The sequence below is a fragment of the Taurulus bubalis genome, assembly GCF_910589615.1.
Source record: "Taurulus bubalis genome assembly, chromosome: 7".
Taxonomy (NCBI): Eukaryota; Metazoa; Chordata; class Actinopteri; order Perciformes; family Cottidae; genus Taurulus; species Taurulus bubalis.
The window spans coordinates 11,659,374-11,678,212 of NC_136595.1; the positions used below are offsets into that span (position 1 = coordinate 11,659,374).

The 18,839-nt window shown below is 40.0% G+C and overlaps 1 protein-coding gene across 1 annotated transcript in view; it reads left to right on the forward strand.

The window, feature by feature from the left end:
- The window catches only part of col24a1 (collagen type XXIV alpha 1 chain), a gene marked incomplete at its 5' end in the record, with an annotated part of 80,257 nt that extends 74,417 nt beyond the window's left edge, over positions 1 to 5,840 (forward strand). The window contains 9 exons of the mRNA XM_079221555.1: positions 258 to 311; positions 503 to 538; positions 1,570 to 1,605; positions 1,942 to 1,968; positions 2,857 to 2,922; positions 3,164 to 3,332; positions 3,469 to 3,578; positions 4,031 to 4,267; positions 4,400 to 5,840. Of these exons, the coding sequence (XP_079077681.1) occupies positions 258 to 311; positions 503 to 538; positions 1,570 to 1,605; positions 1,942 to 1,968; positions 2,857 to 2,922; positions 3,164 to 3,332; positions 3,469 to 3,578; positions 4,031 to 4,267; positions 4,400 to 4,546 (882 nt within the window). The 3' untranslated portion in view covers positions 4,547 to 5,840. The remainder of the gene's footprint in view (positions 1 to 257; positions 312 to 502; positions 539 to 1,569; positions 1,606 to 1,941; positions 1,969 to 2,856; positions 2,923 to 3,163; positions 3,333 to 3,468; positions 3,579 to 4,030; positions 4,268 to 4,399) is intronic.
- Positions 5,841 to 18,839: the final 12,999 nt, after the last annotated feature.

An 18,839-nucleotide genomic window follows, 5' to 3' on the forward strand; every position in this document is an offset into this window, starting at 1 on the left:
TTAATTGAAAAAAGAAACAGTAAGAACACCAAAGTACTTCTGTACTGCAGGGATTCACAGTATCCAATACTTAATATTCTGAAATATTCATAAAGATCTCTTCAACTCCTCTTTAGAGTACCCACTCTTTCTGTTGTAATCACTTATAACACCCTTGACACACTTCTGACACCTTTTTTTCAGCAGTCTCACTAGTGAGAATGTGTAAATTCAGTCAGACTTATTTTTTTAATCCTCAACCCTGCTGTTTGTTTCAGGGGTTCACTGGACCTGTAGGCCCTGAAGGAATGATCGGCCCAATGGGAAAACCCGTAGGTTTCTGTGTTTTTGTTTGTGTTTGAGTTTGTGTGCAATGAGAGTTGTATAACAAGGAAATCACAAGACAATGATCTTTTTTTATAAAACCAGTGCATTAACTGGTATTGTATATTCACTGTGTTGTGCTAATTCAAGTTCATATAGAAAACAGAGTGGGACACAATACTGAATATCTTTTCCACAGGGGCCAAGGGGTCTGAAGGGGAGCAGTGGGGAAATGGTAAGATCTGATTCAAACCAGTAACCAACACTGAAAAGACTGACTGATTATGTGATACTGATTTATATTACCTATGATTACATGCTTATATACCATGTGATTATATCATGATTATACTTCACTTGAATTCCTAACTAAGAAAGCATTACTGGGTCAGTGATCATGGTGCCACCTCAAAGCAGTTTGTGAGTGTAAACAATTCCTACTGATGATGACGAAGGCTGTGTTTATATGACCGTCCTTAAGTGACAGCAAATCGGTGTGGCTGAGTCATCGTGAAAGTAGCTGATTTCAGTCTCTCGCTGTGGGGCCTTTCAGTATTCTCAGACCCTCTTGTGTAAACACTGTTGAGGAAATGCCTTGTCAAAATATTAGCATGGCAAACCACAGTGCAATCTGCGTCCTCACCATAACCACGCTCCCACTGTGTAATACTCACCCACTTTACACTACCACACTGACTTTGCACACTTCATTCAAGCCTTTTCTCAAATACTGATGATGTAGAATGTGTGCATACTCTCACACACATGGACTATGAACTACCTGAAACCCCCTGAGTCCACCCGCCTCAGGGAACTACTTTAGAACGGTCAGCCAGACGGGGCACGAGGTAACCACTGTGGTTTTGTGCAACATGACATTTTGCAATTTTAGGCTGCCTTCAAAAATCCGGCCTGGGACAACAAATGAAAATTAGCCTCTCTGGCCCACTTACAGTTGTACTGTTGATTGGTGTGCATTGTCCCTGCAAAATAAATAATACACAGTCCACTTCTTCCTACTGCTATTCTGAACAGCATTGCAGAGTTGCCTCCCACTCCACTGTGATGCTGCATTTTAATGATCCAATTCACTTTGTTTTTAAAGCTCTCAGCCGGTAATGTGCTATTCAAGTAGGGTGTAGGAGTTTTTTTTTTACTGCTACTGCTACATTCTTATAGTTTCCAGAGCAAACAGGACAAACAAAATACATTATGAATGCATGATTTCTACCAGATTAACACTGCTATTCTTTCTCACACTTTCAGGGGCCTCAAGGACCACAGGGAAGTCCAGGACCTAGCGTAAGTGCTGACATCACTATCAGATTTCAGTTTACAGTACACATATTCACTTTTTTTAATTCATTTTGGGCCTGCATGAATGAAACAAAATGGAAACAGGACAATATGAGATTACTGATGGCTTTGCTATTTCAAATGGTGTATTTTATATTTATACGATGAAATAAAAAAACTAAAAAACTAGTCTATTCCAAATATATTTGGTCAGTCCAGAAATGGCAGTTCTCTGGTTGCACCCTCAAGCATCTCCCAATAACTTATCCGACATGGTTTATCAGACAGTGTACATTTTTCACTGTGTGACTCATTTTGTCTTCTACTTTCTTCCCCCCTTAGGGACCTCCTGGTGCTCCAGGTCCAACAGTAAGTGTCTCATGTCACATCTAGCCATACAGCTAGAAGGCAGGAGTCATGTTATGAGTGTCATGCAAAAGACTTGCAAAAGAAAGGTTTGGACCATGACGTTGCAGGAGAACCTACCCAACTATTGGCTAATTAATGCATATGAAAAAAAAAAAAAAAAATATATATATATATATATATATATATATATATATATATAATTTACATTTCACTGAACCCTGTAATCTCAGTCTGTCTGGAAAGTAATCCTGTTACATCACTCTTTACTCCTGAAACCCCAGCTTCATTAGGCTTTTCAGAGAAATAAAGAAATGACAACAGAGCAAAGACAGGATGGACAAACATGTCTTGTTTGCGTAGTCGCTAAACTAAAGATGATCCAATAAATCCAAATGAACACTTTAGTTCAGTAGCATTGGCAGTGGAGATCAATGATCTAACAACAGAGTTGTCTTCCACTGTGATAGAAACCTTCTTCACATCTATTATCTGTCATAACTTGTGTATAAAGTGGAGCTTTCTGCTATCTGAATGACCTTTCCCTGTTTGAACAATTCTAACCCAGAAAAGCAACTATATCAGCTCCCGTGTTTGTTTACACACATTATTTGATAACTGAAGTGTTTATGCCGAGTGGAATGTGTTTTCCTTCCCCCTACTGAAGTCAGGAATGTCAGAGTTTATTAATGCAAGACTCATTTTACTGCTTTTCTGGTACTAAAGTGTATTCTTATTCTTTCTCTGTAAACCATGTGTGTATTGAAACTTTCATGTTTTCTATAACCAATAAAAAAGCCTACGGATTAAAATATTTCAGTTAAATAATGAACAGGGCACTGAATGTGTTATGTTTTCATGAAACTGAATATGTTGATTTTGATTCTACAGAGGCAGATTTATGTTGACTCAGCAGTCTATGGTCTATCTGACTCTGACGCTGCCCTCAGGACAGAGGTAAGGCACTAGTCCACTAATCCACTGAGCCGGTGAATGGGGGTGAATGGGTGGGTTGTCGCATGGATGACAGATAAATTGGCAGATGGAAAGTCTAATGGATAATTGGGAAGTGGTTTTAAACTCTAGTGCAACGTTCTTCACAATTCCTGCGTTGCACTTTTTGTTTCGTCACTATGATGAAGGCACTTAATATATCAGTTTAGAGTTTGACAGTGCTGTCTTTCCCGTTCTTCACCAGAGTTTCCAGAACACAGAGATGAGCCTGCCAGACCAGAACACGGAGATACTTAAGACTCTACGTTACCTAAGCAGTGTAATTGAGAGCATCAAAATTACTCTGGGCACAAGGGAGAACCCGGCTCGTGTCTGTAAAGATCTGCTCAACTGTCATCAGAAGCTCAGAGATGGTGAGAGTCTTATCTAGACTGATACTGAATAGATGCAGGATCAAAGGCATATGACGATGTTTGGATGTGCCTTTATAAAATACTTGCCCTTCCTTTCTCTCTGTCCCTGTCCTGCCTTTGTATTGTGGACTTTCAGGTTGGTTCTGGATTGATCCAAACTTGGGCTGTACTTCTGATGCTTTCAAGGTCTTCTGCAACTTCACCGCAGGAGGGCAAACCTGTTTACACCCAGTGGCCTCTAATAAGGTAAAATGGCCTCTAAAAGTGGTAAAAAGATGAACATATCAATATATCAAGGTGCTAGTTAAAACAAGGGCTGTTTTTTTGTTTGTTTTGTTATTAAAATAGATAGATAGATGATATATATATATACTTTATTCATCCCCAAGGGGAAATTTGTTTGTTGTGGTAGTAGCATCTTACAGACACAAAATATGAATATGGATACATAGAAATCATGGTTATGTTATGTTTGTGCTCTGTCATTCGTGTCTCCATCCATGCCAGTGGATTCCTTAAACTTGTCCACATTGTCTTCCACAACAATAGAGCACTAACTTAAAACCTTAACTGCGACAATCCTCTGTATTGTCCTTGTAAGAGGTTCTAGCACATTTATTTTAAACATTTGAATGGGGAGTCTTTATCGTATTGCAATGGTAAACTCATCACACTACTGATTCTGCTCCCTGCCACAGATGGTGTTTGATGTCGGGAAAGTCCAAATGAAGTTTCTCCATTTACTGAGTACTGAGGCCAGTCACAGCATCACACTCCACTGCCTAAATGATCCTCCACACGGCACCACAGACAGCTTTAGCACCACCGGATCCGTACCGCAAGAGAACACCACACTTCAGTTTCGTGGCTGGAACAAACAGATGTTTGAGAAAGACACAGTACTTGAACCACATGTGCTACAAGACGAGTGCAAGGTAATGAGCAGGACAGAGAACTGGTTCAGCGATACCTTTCCAAGCGTAGTCTGGAATATTTATGAAACATATGTCAAATCAATTTGGAACATGAATCCCTTGTTTCTTTTTTTTTCCTCTTCTCTCTTTCAGATCCAAGATGGCAGCTGGCACCAGTCACGTTTCTTCTTCCATACTCAGGACAGTCGTCAGCTCCCTATTGTAGACATCCAGGAGTTTCCCACATCACAGTCCAATAGTGAGCTGCATATAGAAATCAGTCCGGTCTGCTTCCTCTGACACTAACATCACCGTCCTGTAACCTATTTACATGAACTACTAAAATACAAGGCTGTTACTAAAACAATGTCTGCCTACTAAAGAGGGAGTGTCTGTGAGGGATCGTTGCATTTGTTGGAAACCGGTAATGGGACCTGTCGGAGCAGCAACTGCCCCATGTCCAATCGAAGGCAGACTTGCATGGAAGAATTCAATCTCGGTGGAATATCCAGGCCAAGAAGGCCAAAGGATAAGAGTGTATACCAATATTTATCAAAAATTGTATAAAGTTTGTTTTGTTGCTACTTGTTAGTCAAACGGTGCTTAGGTCGGCTGTATATGGACCCATATCACTCCCTGATCACAGGGTAGGGTGTCACTAAGCAGTAGCCTATCCAAACCCCAAAACTCACGCCTCCTTCTCACCCCTCTCCCACAAACACACCCAGACTACCCTAAGCAGAGGCCTAACTCGAAGGAGTGTGCCAGGCCTCTCCATAGGAGCACTGTCTAACTAAATGTTTTTTATGAGTGCAATAGCATGCGAATAATGTGTGAATGCTTTAAATATTTCAATTTCCGATCAAAGGATTTATTTTACGTTGTTTTCATGATATTTTTGTCTGCGGTCCTGCCCAGTCGGACCGGTACATCTTGACAGATGGTGCTCTACCTCTACCTGCTCATTTGCTTTCTAGAATAGTTGCTCATGTCAAGTCTTTTTTTTTGTTTTTGCCTTTTTGTTGTATGTACCGGTTACATCAAGAGTTGTTATGTTGTCCAAGTACTTATGTTGATTTGGTCATTTCTAATTTATGAACCATTTTTGTATACACTACATATTTTTGTAGCTTTTCCTTCTATGTGGTAGGTTCTTCAGGGGAAACCTATCATTGGTGCTGCAACATAGAATGAGTCATCAGTGAGTTGTTACCTTTCCTGTGTATATATTGACAGCATACTGTATGTTTATTTATATCCTTTTTGTTTTTTGTTCACATTACTGAAACACAGTAAGTTATACTCTCAGAGAACTATTTGGTCAACCACAACTCAGTCTAAAGAAGTATTTATGTTAAAAGGTGTGTTTGTGTGTTCACCCCTGTGACTGTATGTTTATCATACTGTTATTTGAGTTAATTCAGTGGTGGTTAGGTGGACTGGCAGCTACACGTGGCCAGAGTCAGAATACACAGAAAACACAGTCATATTCTTAAATTATGTTACCTTGAACAAAGTGTAATTATATAAGTCTGTGCATAAATGTGGATTAAAATGTGTAAATAATAATAATAATATGTTGACAAACAAATAAATGGAGCATTTTATCCACACATGGTTTTGTACTTTTTCAAATGGTCAAACACTGTCAAAGTCCTACAATCTGTTGGGTTTAAATTACTGTTGAATGTCAACTGTATTATTACATATATATATATATATAATGTGTCCTAATCTATTTTAGATTTGTGGTGGCATAAAGGTAGAGAAGCAGTTTGATACCCGCAGGATTAATATTGAAGGGGAATGTGAAAGAGTCACAATCATTAATACATCGAAGTTGCCCGACAGCAAAGGACATTCACCCTGACTGCTCGAGTTGTGTGAACTATTACTGACTGTATGAACCAGTGATCCAGACTTGCACATAAACACCTCAAGTGCATGGATCAGTGGTTCTCAAATGGGGGTATGTGTGTACCCCTGAGGGTACGTGAAGGCACTCCAGGGGGTACGTGAGTTGGGGGTACATCACTGAAAGAAGGTTGAAAACTACTGGTATAGATCATAGACTGTCTACACTTAGAGTTACACAAATCTGCAGCTGGTCACAAAATCACAATTTGTAATTACAGAAAAACAAAATATTTGCATTTTCTACGGTGTGTGTGATTATTTACCAATAGCACCTGCATGTTTACAATGCGGGCACATATTTCCCCCCATCCTTATCAGCCGAGGGTTTTATTCTTTCTAATGACTGGACGACGCTGCAGTTCTCCTCCACTGACACCGAGAGGCGCTAGTGAGCAGGTTTCCAACCGGAACTCATCTCCACGTGCAGCTGTGGTAAGCTTGTGCACCGGCGGAAGAGGGTTTGTTTTGATGAAGTCCAACGTGGACTGCTCTTCTCCTGTCATGTGCTCTGTAACTGTACCAACAACGGACTCAATGTCAACTGCGGAGAGCCAAATGGAAAACAACGGTCCGGAGGAGGAGCTGAAAGGGACCAAAAGAAAGATGGCTCTTTCCAGGTAAGCGTTTTAACAGACAGGAAGTCGGGAGCAAACTTCAAACTGAAGTGAGCTAACGTTAGCGTATTAGCTCGAGCTCTGTTTTGATCTTTATAAAAGTTATAAAGATGTAAAAAAGAGTGACGTTAGGTGTTACTTAAGGCGAATAAAAAACGCCAATTAACGTCATGTGCTAGTTGGCTTAGCTTACAAAGTTAGCAAGTAGTAAGTTAGCTTCCACACATCAAGCTTGAGTTTCCTTGAGTTCATCCTGACATGTCCTGTTTCTATGAGCTATGTCGCCTAAACGTTGATCCCCGATTGACATGACAACTGTTTACGTTGAATTTCTGAAGTGTTGTGTGTTCGTGTTTCTCCAGGGAAGTTGTGTTTTAGTGGGTTTTCTATCGCATGTCCGTTGACTCTTTTTATCCATCCTGTTGTAGTTTGTTTCATATAAATGAAGCAGCCCTCATCGTGTGTGCCTCGTGCTAACTTGTCATATGTCCTGCAGTTGCGGTGTGTGTGGCTCAGAAGAGGCGAAGTACAGATGTCCAGCCTGTCTGGGTAATTCTTGCAGGTGAGATTATTGAACAAGTAATGGAGTTATTTTACTGACAAATGACCAGCCATGGGGTCCCTAAGACAAAATGATCACTGTTACATACAATTATTGTAAAAACATGTGAGAATATGTTCCAAAGACATAGTGAGAAACAGAAACACATTATATATTGACCTATATACTTTTAAACCGAGGGTCATTTAATTAAAATTTGACAGCAGTTATTCTTTTCAGTAGCAAGACTGGCATAATCCTGAAAAATACAGACATTTAAATTTATCAGTCTATAGTTAAGTAAGTTATTCAATTTAAAAATAATTTTATAATAATTATTGCTATATGTCACAATCATATCAGAGTTTGTTTTGGCCCAAAACTAATGTGGGTGGGAGTAATCAACACAACATCTCTGTTTTATTGACGCAGATGTTCCCCATCTGTAGTTAATCCCTTTTTAATGATACAGCACAATTTTCTATTTCTTTAGCAAATACTTGTCTCACAGTAAAAAGGGTCTTTCCAGGCATCATGTTTTTTATAAAGATCTTTCAGAAAGCCAATTACAGGCACTTTAGAATAACCATATTAGCTTCAGTAATGTTTTATTATAAGACGTCTCTGTCAAAAGTTCACATGGGCAGTGGTGGAAGAATTATTTAGGTCTTATGTGTATAGGGGATGGGATAGTATTTTGTTTTAAATCTTACTGAACTCTATCGTGATACATTTATGTTGGGAATGTTTTGGGAAAGATTTGGAGTACAAATATAGTCATCTAATTTTTTGGAGCTGTGTTTATGTCTGGGCTAGTAGTTAATGGATGTGGTCCACACAAGTATGAATCAAGGAAACATCAGCTTGTTTTCTATGTGTCTTAAACATAAACATATTTCTGGAATGATGATAACCTCTTCAGCTAATCTAGTTGTGTTTGTCCACCTTGTCTGTATGCCATTGTTTCATATTTGTTGGCCTAAGTTCAGCAGACCAGCAGTCCTTTGAAAACATTTGTTGCATTTGGTTTCCCTTCTCTCTTTGACCAAGGCTGGTCTTTTTGCTCCCCTCTGTGCAGCTGTCTGGACGACTACAGCCAAACTGAATTTCTTGAGAAGGTTGAAGCATTACCTAACAAATTCTGTTCGTCCATTTTTTTCCAGCTTGCTATGTGTGAAGAAACACAAGGTCGATACAGGATGCAGTGGAGTCAGAAATAAAACTGCCTTTGTGACCCTCAAAGATTTTGATGAAATGGCACTTCTCAATGGTGAGCATCTTCTTTCAGCCTTTCCATAACTGAAAAAACTGAAAACTGCAAGAATAGGGATAGTTAATAGTTATAGCTGTTATGAAACATAAATGCTACTCTTTTACTTGTATGTTTGTTTACTATGTGTTCTTTACCTGCACTGTAGACTACAGGCTTCTGGAGGATACAGGACGATTTGCTGGTGGGGCCACCAGAGACAAACTCATCCAAACTCCTCGTTCCACTATAAGAGTACGTCCTTGATTTCATGCATTTGCTTAGTGTTGAGAACTGTAACGTACCTTCAAAGGTTCCCTCCAGAGCGTAACACGGTAAGAAATGCAGCAATGCAAACCAAAGACAGAGAAGAAGACAGTCAATGTTTGTTGTAAGCCTGATGGATTTTATAAATGCGTTTATTTTTATATGTGACAACTGTTACTTTCTGCTCAAGTCTAAAATACATATAAGCAATTCATTTGTGGGATTGTTTATTACGGCTCCTTTTAAGAGACAACCTGATTATGTAAGAAGTGCAGATGTACGTGTTTTATGAAATTCAATACCTAATGCACATTACTCTTGAAAAAAGATGAAAACCGTTTTCCTAAAAACCAAGCTTTACAGCCTCATCTGAATGTTTTTTTCTCCTGCTTTTATTGCTCTACTTGGTATAATTTGCGTCAGTGGTTATGCAATGCTTACTGCTGCTGCTCCAAACCACAGACATTCATTTATGTAACATTCAGTGTCCTTTCCAGCCAGCTTTCACCTGCACCGTTTCTTCATGACAACATAATATTTGATAGCTTCGAGTAATGCATGTTCTTTTATGGGATTTGTTGAGGCAGTGGCTGCTTCAGCGATCACAAATCAATCACGATAATGAGCTTATTCCCAGCGAGCGATAACTGCTTGGCACATGATAAGCTTTGGGATTTGTGTTTCCTCCAGAACATTGCAAGTGCAGTAATTTGTTCGTAGCCTTGTGGAGAGCCATAACCTTTTAAAACTTCTCTTTTAATGTCTCTTACTACCCTCCTATCTGACGTTTCAAAAGAACTACACGAATGCCACAAAGGAAAGGCAATTCAAACTTTGATGAGCCAAGTAAGAAGTATTTCAGGTATTCTTTGGTTTAATTCTTAATGAGTTGATTGTTGCCTGAGAGAAGATCAACACCACCCCTTGCTGACTTTTCCTCTGAAATGTCAGCCAGCCTGTAGCCCCAACAAATCTGTTCAAGGCTAAGAATAAAAGCTTTCTGCTACATGCTGTGTCACGCAACACTTTTTTTGTCTGAAGTATGCTGCTGTGAGATCTGTATTAAAGGTCTGATGGCTTTTTAAAATCTTAAAGCGTTTTTATCCTTTATAGAAATACTAACACTTCAATAATGTACTGTGCTATCTTTACTTTTCTGTTTTACAGGCAAAGAGACTGGCAGCCAACGGCAGAAAGATGAATCTCACATTGAGGTTCCTCCCCATCACCTTCACTAAGAGCAAAGAAAACTCTACTGTCTTCTTCACGAAGTAAGAATGAAATCACTTAGTCCTTAGCTGTAGTTGTACAAAATGAGTGTTACAGAGAGCACAAGAGTAAAACCTATTTTTGAGCAAATCATTTGTATTTAGTCAATATTGCAGAGGTAATTTAGTGAGTCAGGCTCATTACTTCTTTTAGGCTCTAAAGCAGTATTGGCTCTCCCTGTTAAAAGTAACATGAATATACTTGCTAACTAAAACACAATTTGTTATTACTGTCTTGAAAAAATTGTGACCATGATGAAATAGATAATTATTTTCTTAAATATCCTTCACTCCTCCTGCAATTTCCATCGAAGCAGTGCCGCCATACCAAAACATTTTGCGGCCGTTAATGATGCACTCGGTCACAGTCAAAGATAACACTGCACAGTTTTCTGGTGAACTTAAATCTGTCTGAGTCTTGAGCAAATTAGCTTCTGATTAGTGATGTTTTACTTAACCACAGGATGGCACTCTTGTTAAGCCCTAACATCAGCTATATCTAACGCTGGATCTCTTCAGCTGTTCGTATGGCAGTCTGGTCCAGGACGATGATGACATTAATGGATCATGTTTTACCTGGGCAGTTGAGGTGTTATTGGCATTAGCACACTGATTTCTAGTTTCTGATAGTCTGAAATTATTGGAGGTCTGCCACTTTCCCGAGGGAGATTCAGCCGTGATGACGTGCTCACGTCGTTGCTTGACTGAGTTTGCAGTTTTGTTGTTTGTATTTCACAAAAGTTTAATCCTGTCCAGGAGGACACCCTTTCAAGATGGTAACTTGAAAGGGCATAATGCATATTTTTACATACATACATGACATTTGGCATCTGCATTTAACCATCCTTGGCGTCAAGGACACTTCATCATGCAAAACTATTGGGAGACCAAGGATTGAAACGTTACTATCGTGTGGTTGCAGGTCAACCACTCTACCCATGAGCCATACAGCCACCCCCAAACCATCATGAGGCAGCGACAGTGCATCTTCTCTGTATTATTACCCAAGTTTAAAGGAACAATCCCGAAACTATTGCAGGTTTAGGTGAATAAGAAACAAATCTAGGCTACTACATTCTGTACAAATGTACTATGCATAGTAGTATAGCATAGTGTAGTCAGTCGTCAATAAAACTTTTGAAGGCATGCTGTTTTAATACAGTTTCAAAATGTATTTGAGCATCTTTACGTTGCTCTTCAAGCTTCGACTGTACAGGGCCAATAGTTGAAGAACATACACTGCAGCTGGCGAAAAAATTATGGATTTGACATGTTTGTGCATCGGGTTGTGGTTCCAGCTGGGCATTATCAACCGACTAGAGGTTACGGTTGCTGTAAAGTGGTATCGGGTGCGGTTGTATCAGAGTATTTTTACAAGTACATGAGCACAGTATCCCCAGTTTTCAGAGAATTGGCAAGGAGAGGGTCAGTCCCCAGATGTTCCTGAGCTGTTGACCTCATCTGTAATTAGTCGGTTGCTAGTTGCATCACTCTTAAAATGTGCGATATTTTCAGAAATGGTGTTTGAATATGTTACCCCGTGTTGGAGCTGAATAGCTCTGGTGTTGTTGACTGAAGCCAGTAAATATTGTGAAAGATCTTCCAGTTCTTACTGCGAAAAGAATACAATATAATGGACAAAGACTCCTTGTGGTCAATGAACAAACTGTAGAAAAATGTACAATGGTATTTTTTTATGACTATTTCATCGTTTAAATTACACTTAGCACAGATTATAACACCACCAACAAGGCTGGTGTTGTTATTTAACTGTTCCCCCGTTTGCAGTTTAATGGTTTTTGGAGAAATATGGTCAAGTCTGCCAACTTTTAAGTGAGGCGTATTACTTCCTTTATAACCTAAAGTCGTAAGTAAGTCTTTTGCCTGGGCACTTTTCCAATTTGCTCGCTTCAACTGGTGGTCATGTCTGGCATCTTTTCTTTCTTCTTAAAAAACCCACTGCCAATCATTTTACAATTTACCTTTTTCTTTTTAGGCTGAACCCCGCCACTCTAATCCCGCTATGGAAGAATATAAGAGGGGGCGAGGGAAAAATGGTTATTGAACTGCATATTACAGTCCGAAATGCCCAGGGACAACATTGGGTGCCAATCAGGATAGCCATCCTTTGTCAGTCTCTCCAGCTGGTTTGATGTTGTTCGTTTCCCCATCACCACTCTCTTTTCCGTCCTTAAAGTCTACCCCTCTGTCACGTCTGCCCCTCTGTCACGTCTGCCTCTGGTGTTTTGCAGATGGTGAGTTAAATCTGCACATCTCACATCTCTGCATGAGGCAACATTATGTCAGGTTGTAGCAGCCCACCCTTCAGCTCCATGGTCCCCGTTCCCAACTCAACACTTGTCAGAATTTTGTTTTGTTTGTTATTTGGGAATGGTTCATCAACGTTGTAAATGTGCAAAATTCCCACAACTGCTCCAGCAAAAGACACAAGAAGAATATTTATACGTTTGCTGCTGCACTTTCAGGAGAGGAATCTTTGGCCAGCTGCACAGCATTTCTTTGTTTAGTCTGGTTAGTATCACCGTGTCTCACTGTGAAGATGTTTCAAGTCACTGCAACTGTGTCCCATTCAGAGACCAACGAATGGACACAAGGGATGGGATGAAAGGTATACAATAAATTGCGAGGGATCGAGAGAGAATGTGCTTCAGAATGTACCAAGTACATAATATAAAAAGCAGATGTGTGAGCAGTGTGACTGCAGCTGGTTAGCGACATATTCATGCTACGCACTCAAGCTGCCAGAGAAGGATCATTACTGGCAGACAGCTGACTAGGGAGCTTTCATGCCTGGCAATGGGGTGTGTGCGCACTTGTATAAGTGTGAATGTATGTGTTGGAGTTTGTGAGCATGTATCTCTTTGATTAAATGTTTGCAATGCTAAATAATGGCCATGCAACTACTTTCTTTCCACATTTTGCCGTTGACTAATTAATGAAAATAGACACAAACGGCCTCTCAGTCCAGCCCCTGAGGGTAAGTATATAATAGCTGGCATTTGGCAGAACGTTGGGAGTAGCTGTGTTCGGGTGGAATTGTGTTTTCTACAGCTTCAGCCTGGCATGGCAGGCCATTTTCCTCATGGACAGCTTGAGTGGACTAGACAACACATTGCAGAGGCAGTTACTGTGGATAATAGCCACATATTTCTATAATAACTTGAGATAATTAGTCATTTGAGAAGCTGTGGATCCGTGCCATGTATGTCAGCCTACAGTTTATCAGCCTGACTTAACCCAGCTCTCTGGGTTTGAGGTGACCTACTTTTGTTCCCTGATATTTACAGGTGCTGAACAAACGGGAACTAAAAAAAAATCAAGTGTTAATAGTTGATGATTTAAAGGGAGGAATAATCTTTGTAAATCGAGTGAAGTTCTAATCACCTACAAATAGATTCCTGGCCTAGTGAACTGATATGATTTGTCCATGGGAAACACACTGTGTGTTGCTGCGTCTCATGTAAGGTTCTGAAGGGTTTTAGCTTGTCAAACCTCCATGCAGTTATGCTAAAACATTCTGCACCGCATCTTCCATTGAATGTAATTCTGGCCCGAGAATGCTAAACGTTTCCTTTTGCTTTGGTTTTCTGTTCGGTTGTCAAACGATGCACGTCCCGCTGTAACAGCTTCTCGTGGAGCTACATAATAATCAAGAGATCCTGCTCAATCCATTAAATCATTTCACACACGCACACTTTATTGCGTGACAGGAAACCAATATGTTCTCAGACCTGACACTAACTACTGCTGCACAGTTAATCCAATATTAATCGCTATCACTTTTCTGGCTTCCGAAAGTTAAATGAACATGACTGCTATTAAACAGCTCATAGAAGGATGTTGGGGGAAAGGCAGAGTGCACTATTGCAGGGCTGACACAGAGAGACAGACAACCAGTCTTGCTCACATCCACACCTACGGGCAATTTAGAGTCAATCAATTAACTTAAGATGCATGTCTTTGGACTGTGGGAGGAAGCCTCAACACAGAAGGGCGTGTGAGGGAATCTCTTGTTTTGGATGTTGTTATAATGCTGTTGGTGATTGTCAGTGTTTTTGTTCTGGGGCTCTGTGCAGATCTGTCACCTGTACCCCTACCCACTGCTCCCCATCCATGGATGGGTCAAATGCAGAGAAGAATTTCCCCAAGGGGATTAATAAAGGATATATATATATATATATATATATATATATATATATATATATATATATATATATATATATATAAATATATATATATAAATATATATATATATATATATATATATAAATAAAAACATGTACCCAAATGCATGTATATTATGTAGGTTATGACTGCTGGCATTTCTGTAATATTGTTGCAACGTCCACTGCATTAGCCATGTGTTTAAGACGTGTCTATTTGCATATAGAGCGGGGAAGTGAAGTCGGATCACAAGTGGTCTCTCGAGAAGCATTTGGAAATGCATTGTAATTCCAGGTGTGAACAGACACTTAGGGAGTTTGGGGGGTTTGTACATTACAAACACTCCACCGTGCCTATTGGTTTGGCTATTGGGAAAAGATACACACATTTTTGCCTTCAAATGAGATTGGTTGACACAAATAAATAACATACATTTCCGGAGAAGCACGTTCCAGCCTTAAACCGTCCATTTTTTTAACTGCTTCATAATAAATGCCTTCCTAGGACTCGCTGGTGGAATACTTTTAATTCAAGGACAGACTTTCTCAGATTTCATTACAGCTGCAATAGCATGGCTAAGGAGATGGTCTTTCAGATATTGAAGCACATTTACAAACTAAATGAACCAGAAGTGTGTGTGTGTGTGTGTGTGTGTGTGTGTGTGTGTGTGTGTGTGTGTGTGTGTGTGTGTGTGTGTGTGTGTGTGTGTGTGTGTGTGTGCGCGTGCGCTGCATGAATTGGAGGCGATACACTTGACTACATTTTAATGCTTAGGTTCTCATGTGTTGTTTGAAATGTAATACATAGTTCATTACATTAACTGTACATTAATTACAGCAGCACCTTAGTGTTAATGACTTGAAACCTTGGCCATGAAATTCTCCTTATTTTCTAAGCCACACTAATACTTGAATCTAGAAGTGGCTACGTTGGCAAAAATATATACGATTGGATGAATTTCAATCAAACTTTAAAAATATTTCCATGATACCCTGAGGTTAAATCCCAATGACCTGGGGTGTATTTTAACTATACATCTAGCACAGGTCAAACATTCCACTAGTCCAACACATTAGTTCGTCAGGATACCGAAAGCTAATGACTATCCACATCAGACCCATGTCGGTTATTTTTCCCATTTGTGGTAAGACTTGCAAAAATGTCTCCATTTGTCATCATTTCAACTGTCTTTTTTTCACCCAAGTAATGATCTTCACAGCCTCATGGAGCTGACTGTAGACTCATCTTGATAGTTTTACGTACACATACATACTCAAACCCTCCACACTTTAATATCTTCTTTTCAGAAGTGCGTTCTAAGCTTTTCAGAGAAAGCAGACTCATGACTTAACATTACGGCATTTGTCCAGCAACCCAGGCTCAAGCCAGAACTTAAAGACAGAGTCTTTCAATACAGCTGCCTGTAATCTTTGTGCCTCCTCTCCTTTTTCGTTCATCAGCCTCTCTGCACTCCACCCTCTGAGGTTGTGCATGGCTTTGGATAGTGGATTTATGTGTTGCATCTCAGTAGAGAGGCGCCAAAGTCCTGTCATATCCGTCCACCGGCACCCACTTGCCACCCAAATCCTGGCATCGAGCTCTGACGGGCACATACACAAGACACATGGTTCCTTATGCCGCACCGTTTTTGTTGGATCTGTCCAATTGTAAATCCAGCCAGATGGATCTGCTCTGTCTGCCAGACCGCCAGTCAGGCTTCCTGCTCTCTAGTGTTGATGGCACAAGTGACTCCAATCGCTTACTTAATCAACAGAGTGCGTGTGTTTTTGTTCATGAATTCATCCATCCCACTCTGCGTCTGCTTTATTTCTCAGCCTCCTTCACGGATGCAGAGTGCTGACAGTTCCTGAAATGCTCAGGGTTTGCCAGCTCGTCAGGGCAACGATGGCTAATTTAAACATTAGCCGGTATGACCTTTCTCTCAAAGATCGTTTTTTAATGTGGAAGTAAGAACTTGGTCCAAGTTTTCGTAGGAAGTCCAGGCAAGCGATGTCAGCTATTTTTTTATTGTGTTAACATTGTGTAGCATAGTGAATACTGAACTATTGTGCTACAAATATGAGAAAGAAGAAACAGCAACTCGGGAAGCAGAGATCATTACTTCCATCCTCTTTAAGCAACTAAAGAAAATTATTTGAAACCTCAAGTTTTTCTGAGTCAGGACACAGAGGTTTTAGAATGATTTAAAAAAAAAAAAAAAAATTATTACTTTCAGAGAGCTGATCATAAAATATCCTGCCTTGTGTCTACCTTTTTAGAAAAATGTAGCACTCTGGATAGCCTGTAGGCAAACACAAAACACACAATTAATTATGTAACATTTTCATTCCTTTAATGCAGTCCATGGAGCAGATACCGCTTTCAACATAATTGTCTTCATTAAGCGCTTAATCTTTTTAAACAGCCATGTAATACATTGAAGGACTAAGCCATGCGTCCCCATATTTGTTAGATGGTTCTGGTATTCAAAGCAGTTGTCCTCTCCCAGCGATGCTTCTGTTTTGACTTTTTTATGCTGCTCCTCTTTTCTCCCCGACAATGAATGATGGCACTTATCCCAGGTATGCTTGCTGGCCTGGCCTGAAGTGATTGCATGCATCTTTGGGCAAGCCCCTTTTCCATTGGAAGACATATTTTCCATTTGCTGTCATGACAGAATAATGGCATCACACCTGGTGCTCCACCCTCATTTTCTTGCACGTACAAACACATGCATACCTGTACACATACGCGCGCACACACACACTGATACACTGAAGGAGAAACCCTGCTTAAAGGGAGCAAACGCATAAATTCCTCTGACTAAGGGGTTATAGGTGTTAGGTACGTTTACAGTTTGAGGGAATTACCTCCCAGCACCTTTTTTTCACTCCCAACATGCCTGAAGCTGCCTACACTACCTACAGCTTTACCCCTTCACCCAAGTGGAAACTCATAACCAGCTTTTATTGGGTGTTGTGCCAGTACTGCATATAGTTCTACGTTTTTGAACTCCTCCTACCCATCCTGTTCCTGTTTTTAAGAAAATAACATGCCCCGTGTTGTATAATGCTGCCATCTCGATCCACAAAACTACCTCACAAGAACCAAAACGATGCCAAAAGATTATGCCAAAAGATTCATGGTATTGAGTTCAGCATTTAAGATTACGGACAGGGATCAAATTGGGCCAGGGCGGTCTGGTGCTCACATAGGCCTGAATATCGTTTTAAATGCTGTTTGACAAAAAATAGATTACATAGACTGTATTAGAAATGTGTGTTCCTGTGAGTGAAAATCCTTTTAGTATTTTAATAAACTAAAGTAATATAACGGAACAAAATACACAAATTATCATACCGTGGTGGAATAAATCCTCAGATCTCCTCTTAAGTAAAAGAAGCAATACTAAAGCGTGATTATAGATAATATAATATCGCCCAGCTCTAGGTATAATCGGCCTGCCATCACTGATTGCACACAGTGTTCTCTCCCTGTGTGGAGCGGAGGTTGTGGCCGCCAGTGTATTGCAAACCCGAATTAATGTTAGTGAGTGTCCTCAAGACTCAAGCCAAGATTCTGTGTCTTGCTGCTGATTCAAGTTAAGGGAATTAGATCCGACACTAGCAACAACTTGGGCTCAGGCACACTTAAGGTAGGCTAAGCTCTTAAGGTGGACCAGCAGTTTCCCCTTGTATGACAAGCTACTGAGTTTTGCTCAGCTATTTTTCTTCTTTTTAATATTTAAATGGTTAATTATTAATAATTATCAACAACTATTATATATATATATATATATATATATACACACACACACACACACACACACACACACACACACACACACACACACACACTTGTTTCTGTAAACGTTTGTGTTTAGTTGTGAATGACGAGACATATTGGTTCATTCCCAAACCAACATGTTGGCATCATTAAAAGAAAATATATAAATAAACCACCTACTACCCCACCATATTCTGTTCTGTCAAAGTACAGGGGCTCTGGCCTGGTCAAAAAAAGTTAAAAAAAAAGATATAAACCTCTTAATAATACAAATATCAAAAGACGTCAAAATTTTGCTTTGGATCTCTTTTGGTGAGCCCTAATAACAAGTTCTCCCACACGTGCCTTACAATTATGCTTTGCGTTTCATCTTCATCCTTCAGATCCATCAAGACCCTGATGGAGAATGGGTTGATGAATCAGCTCCACCCTGTGTATGGCCAATTCTGTGGTCTTGGTCAATGTGAGTCCTTGATGTTCAGCTCAGTATGGGGGCTACATGGGTTTATTGGAGAGCAGGACTTATTGATGCTATATCCTTTTTCTCGGGGGCAGCAAAAAATATACTTTTGATGTTTTTCTTGGTTTTATCTACACTAGTGCAGTGCCCGTTTTAAACATGCCTGTTCAGAACGGGTCGGATGCTTGGTCTGTGGCATTGCTGCTTGCTGCTTTCTCAATAACCGCTCATACAAACATCGTCACACTCAACACTGCACGTTCCTGGGTCCTGAGCTGGCTGCAACCTCTGTGTCTGAAAGCCAAT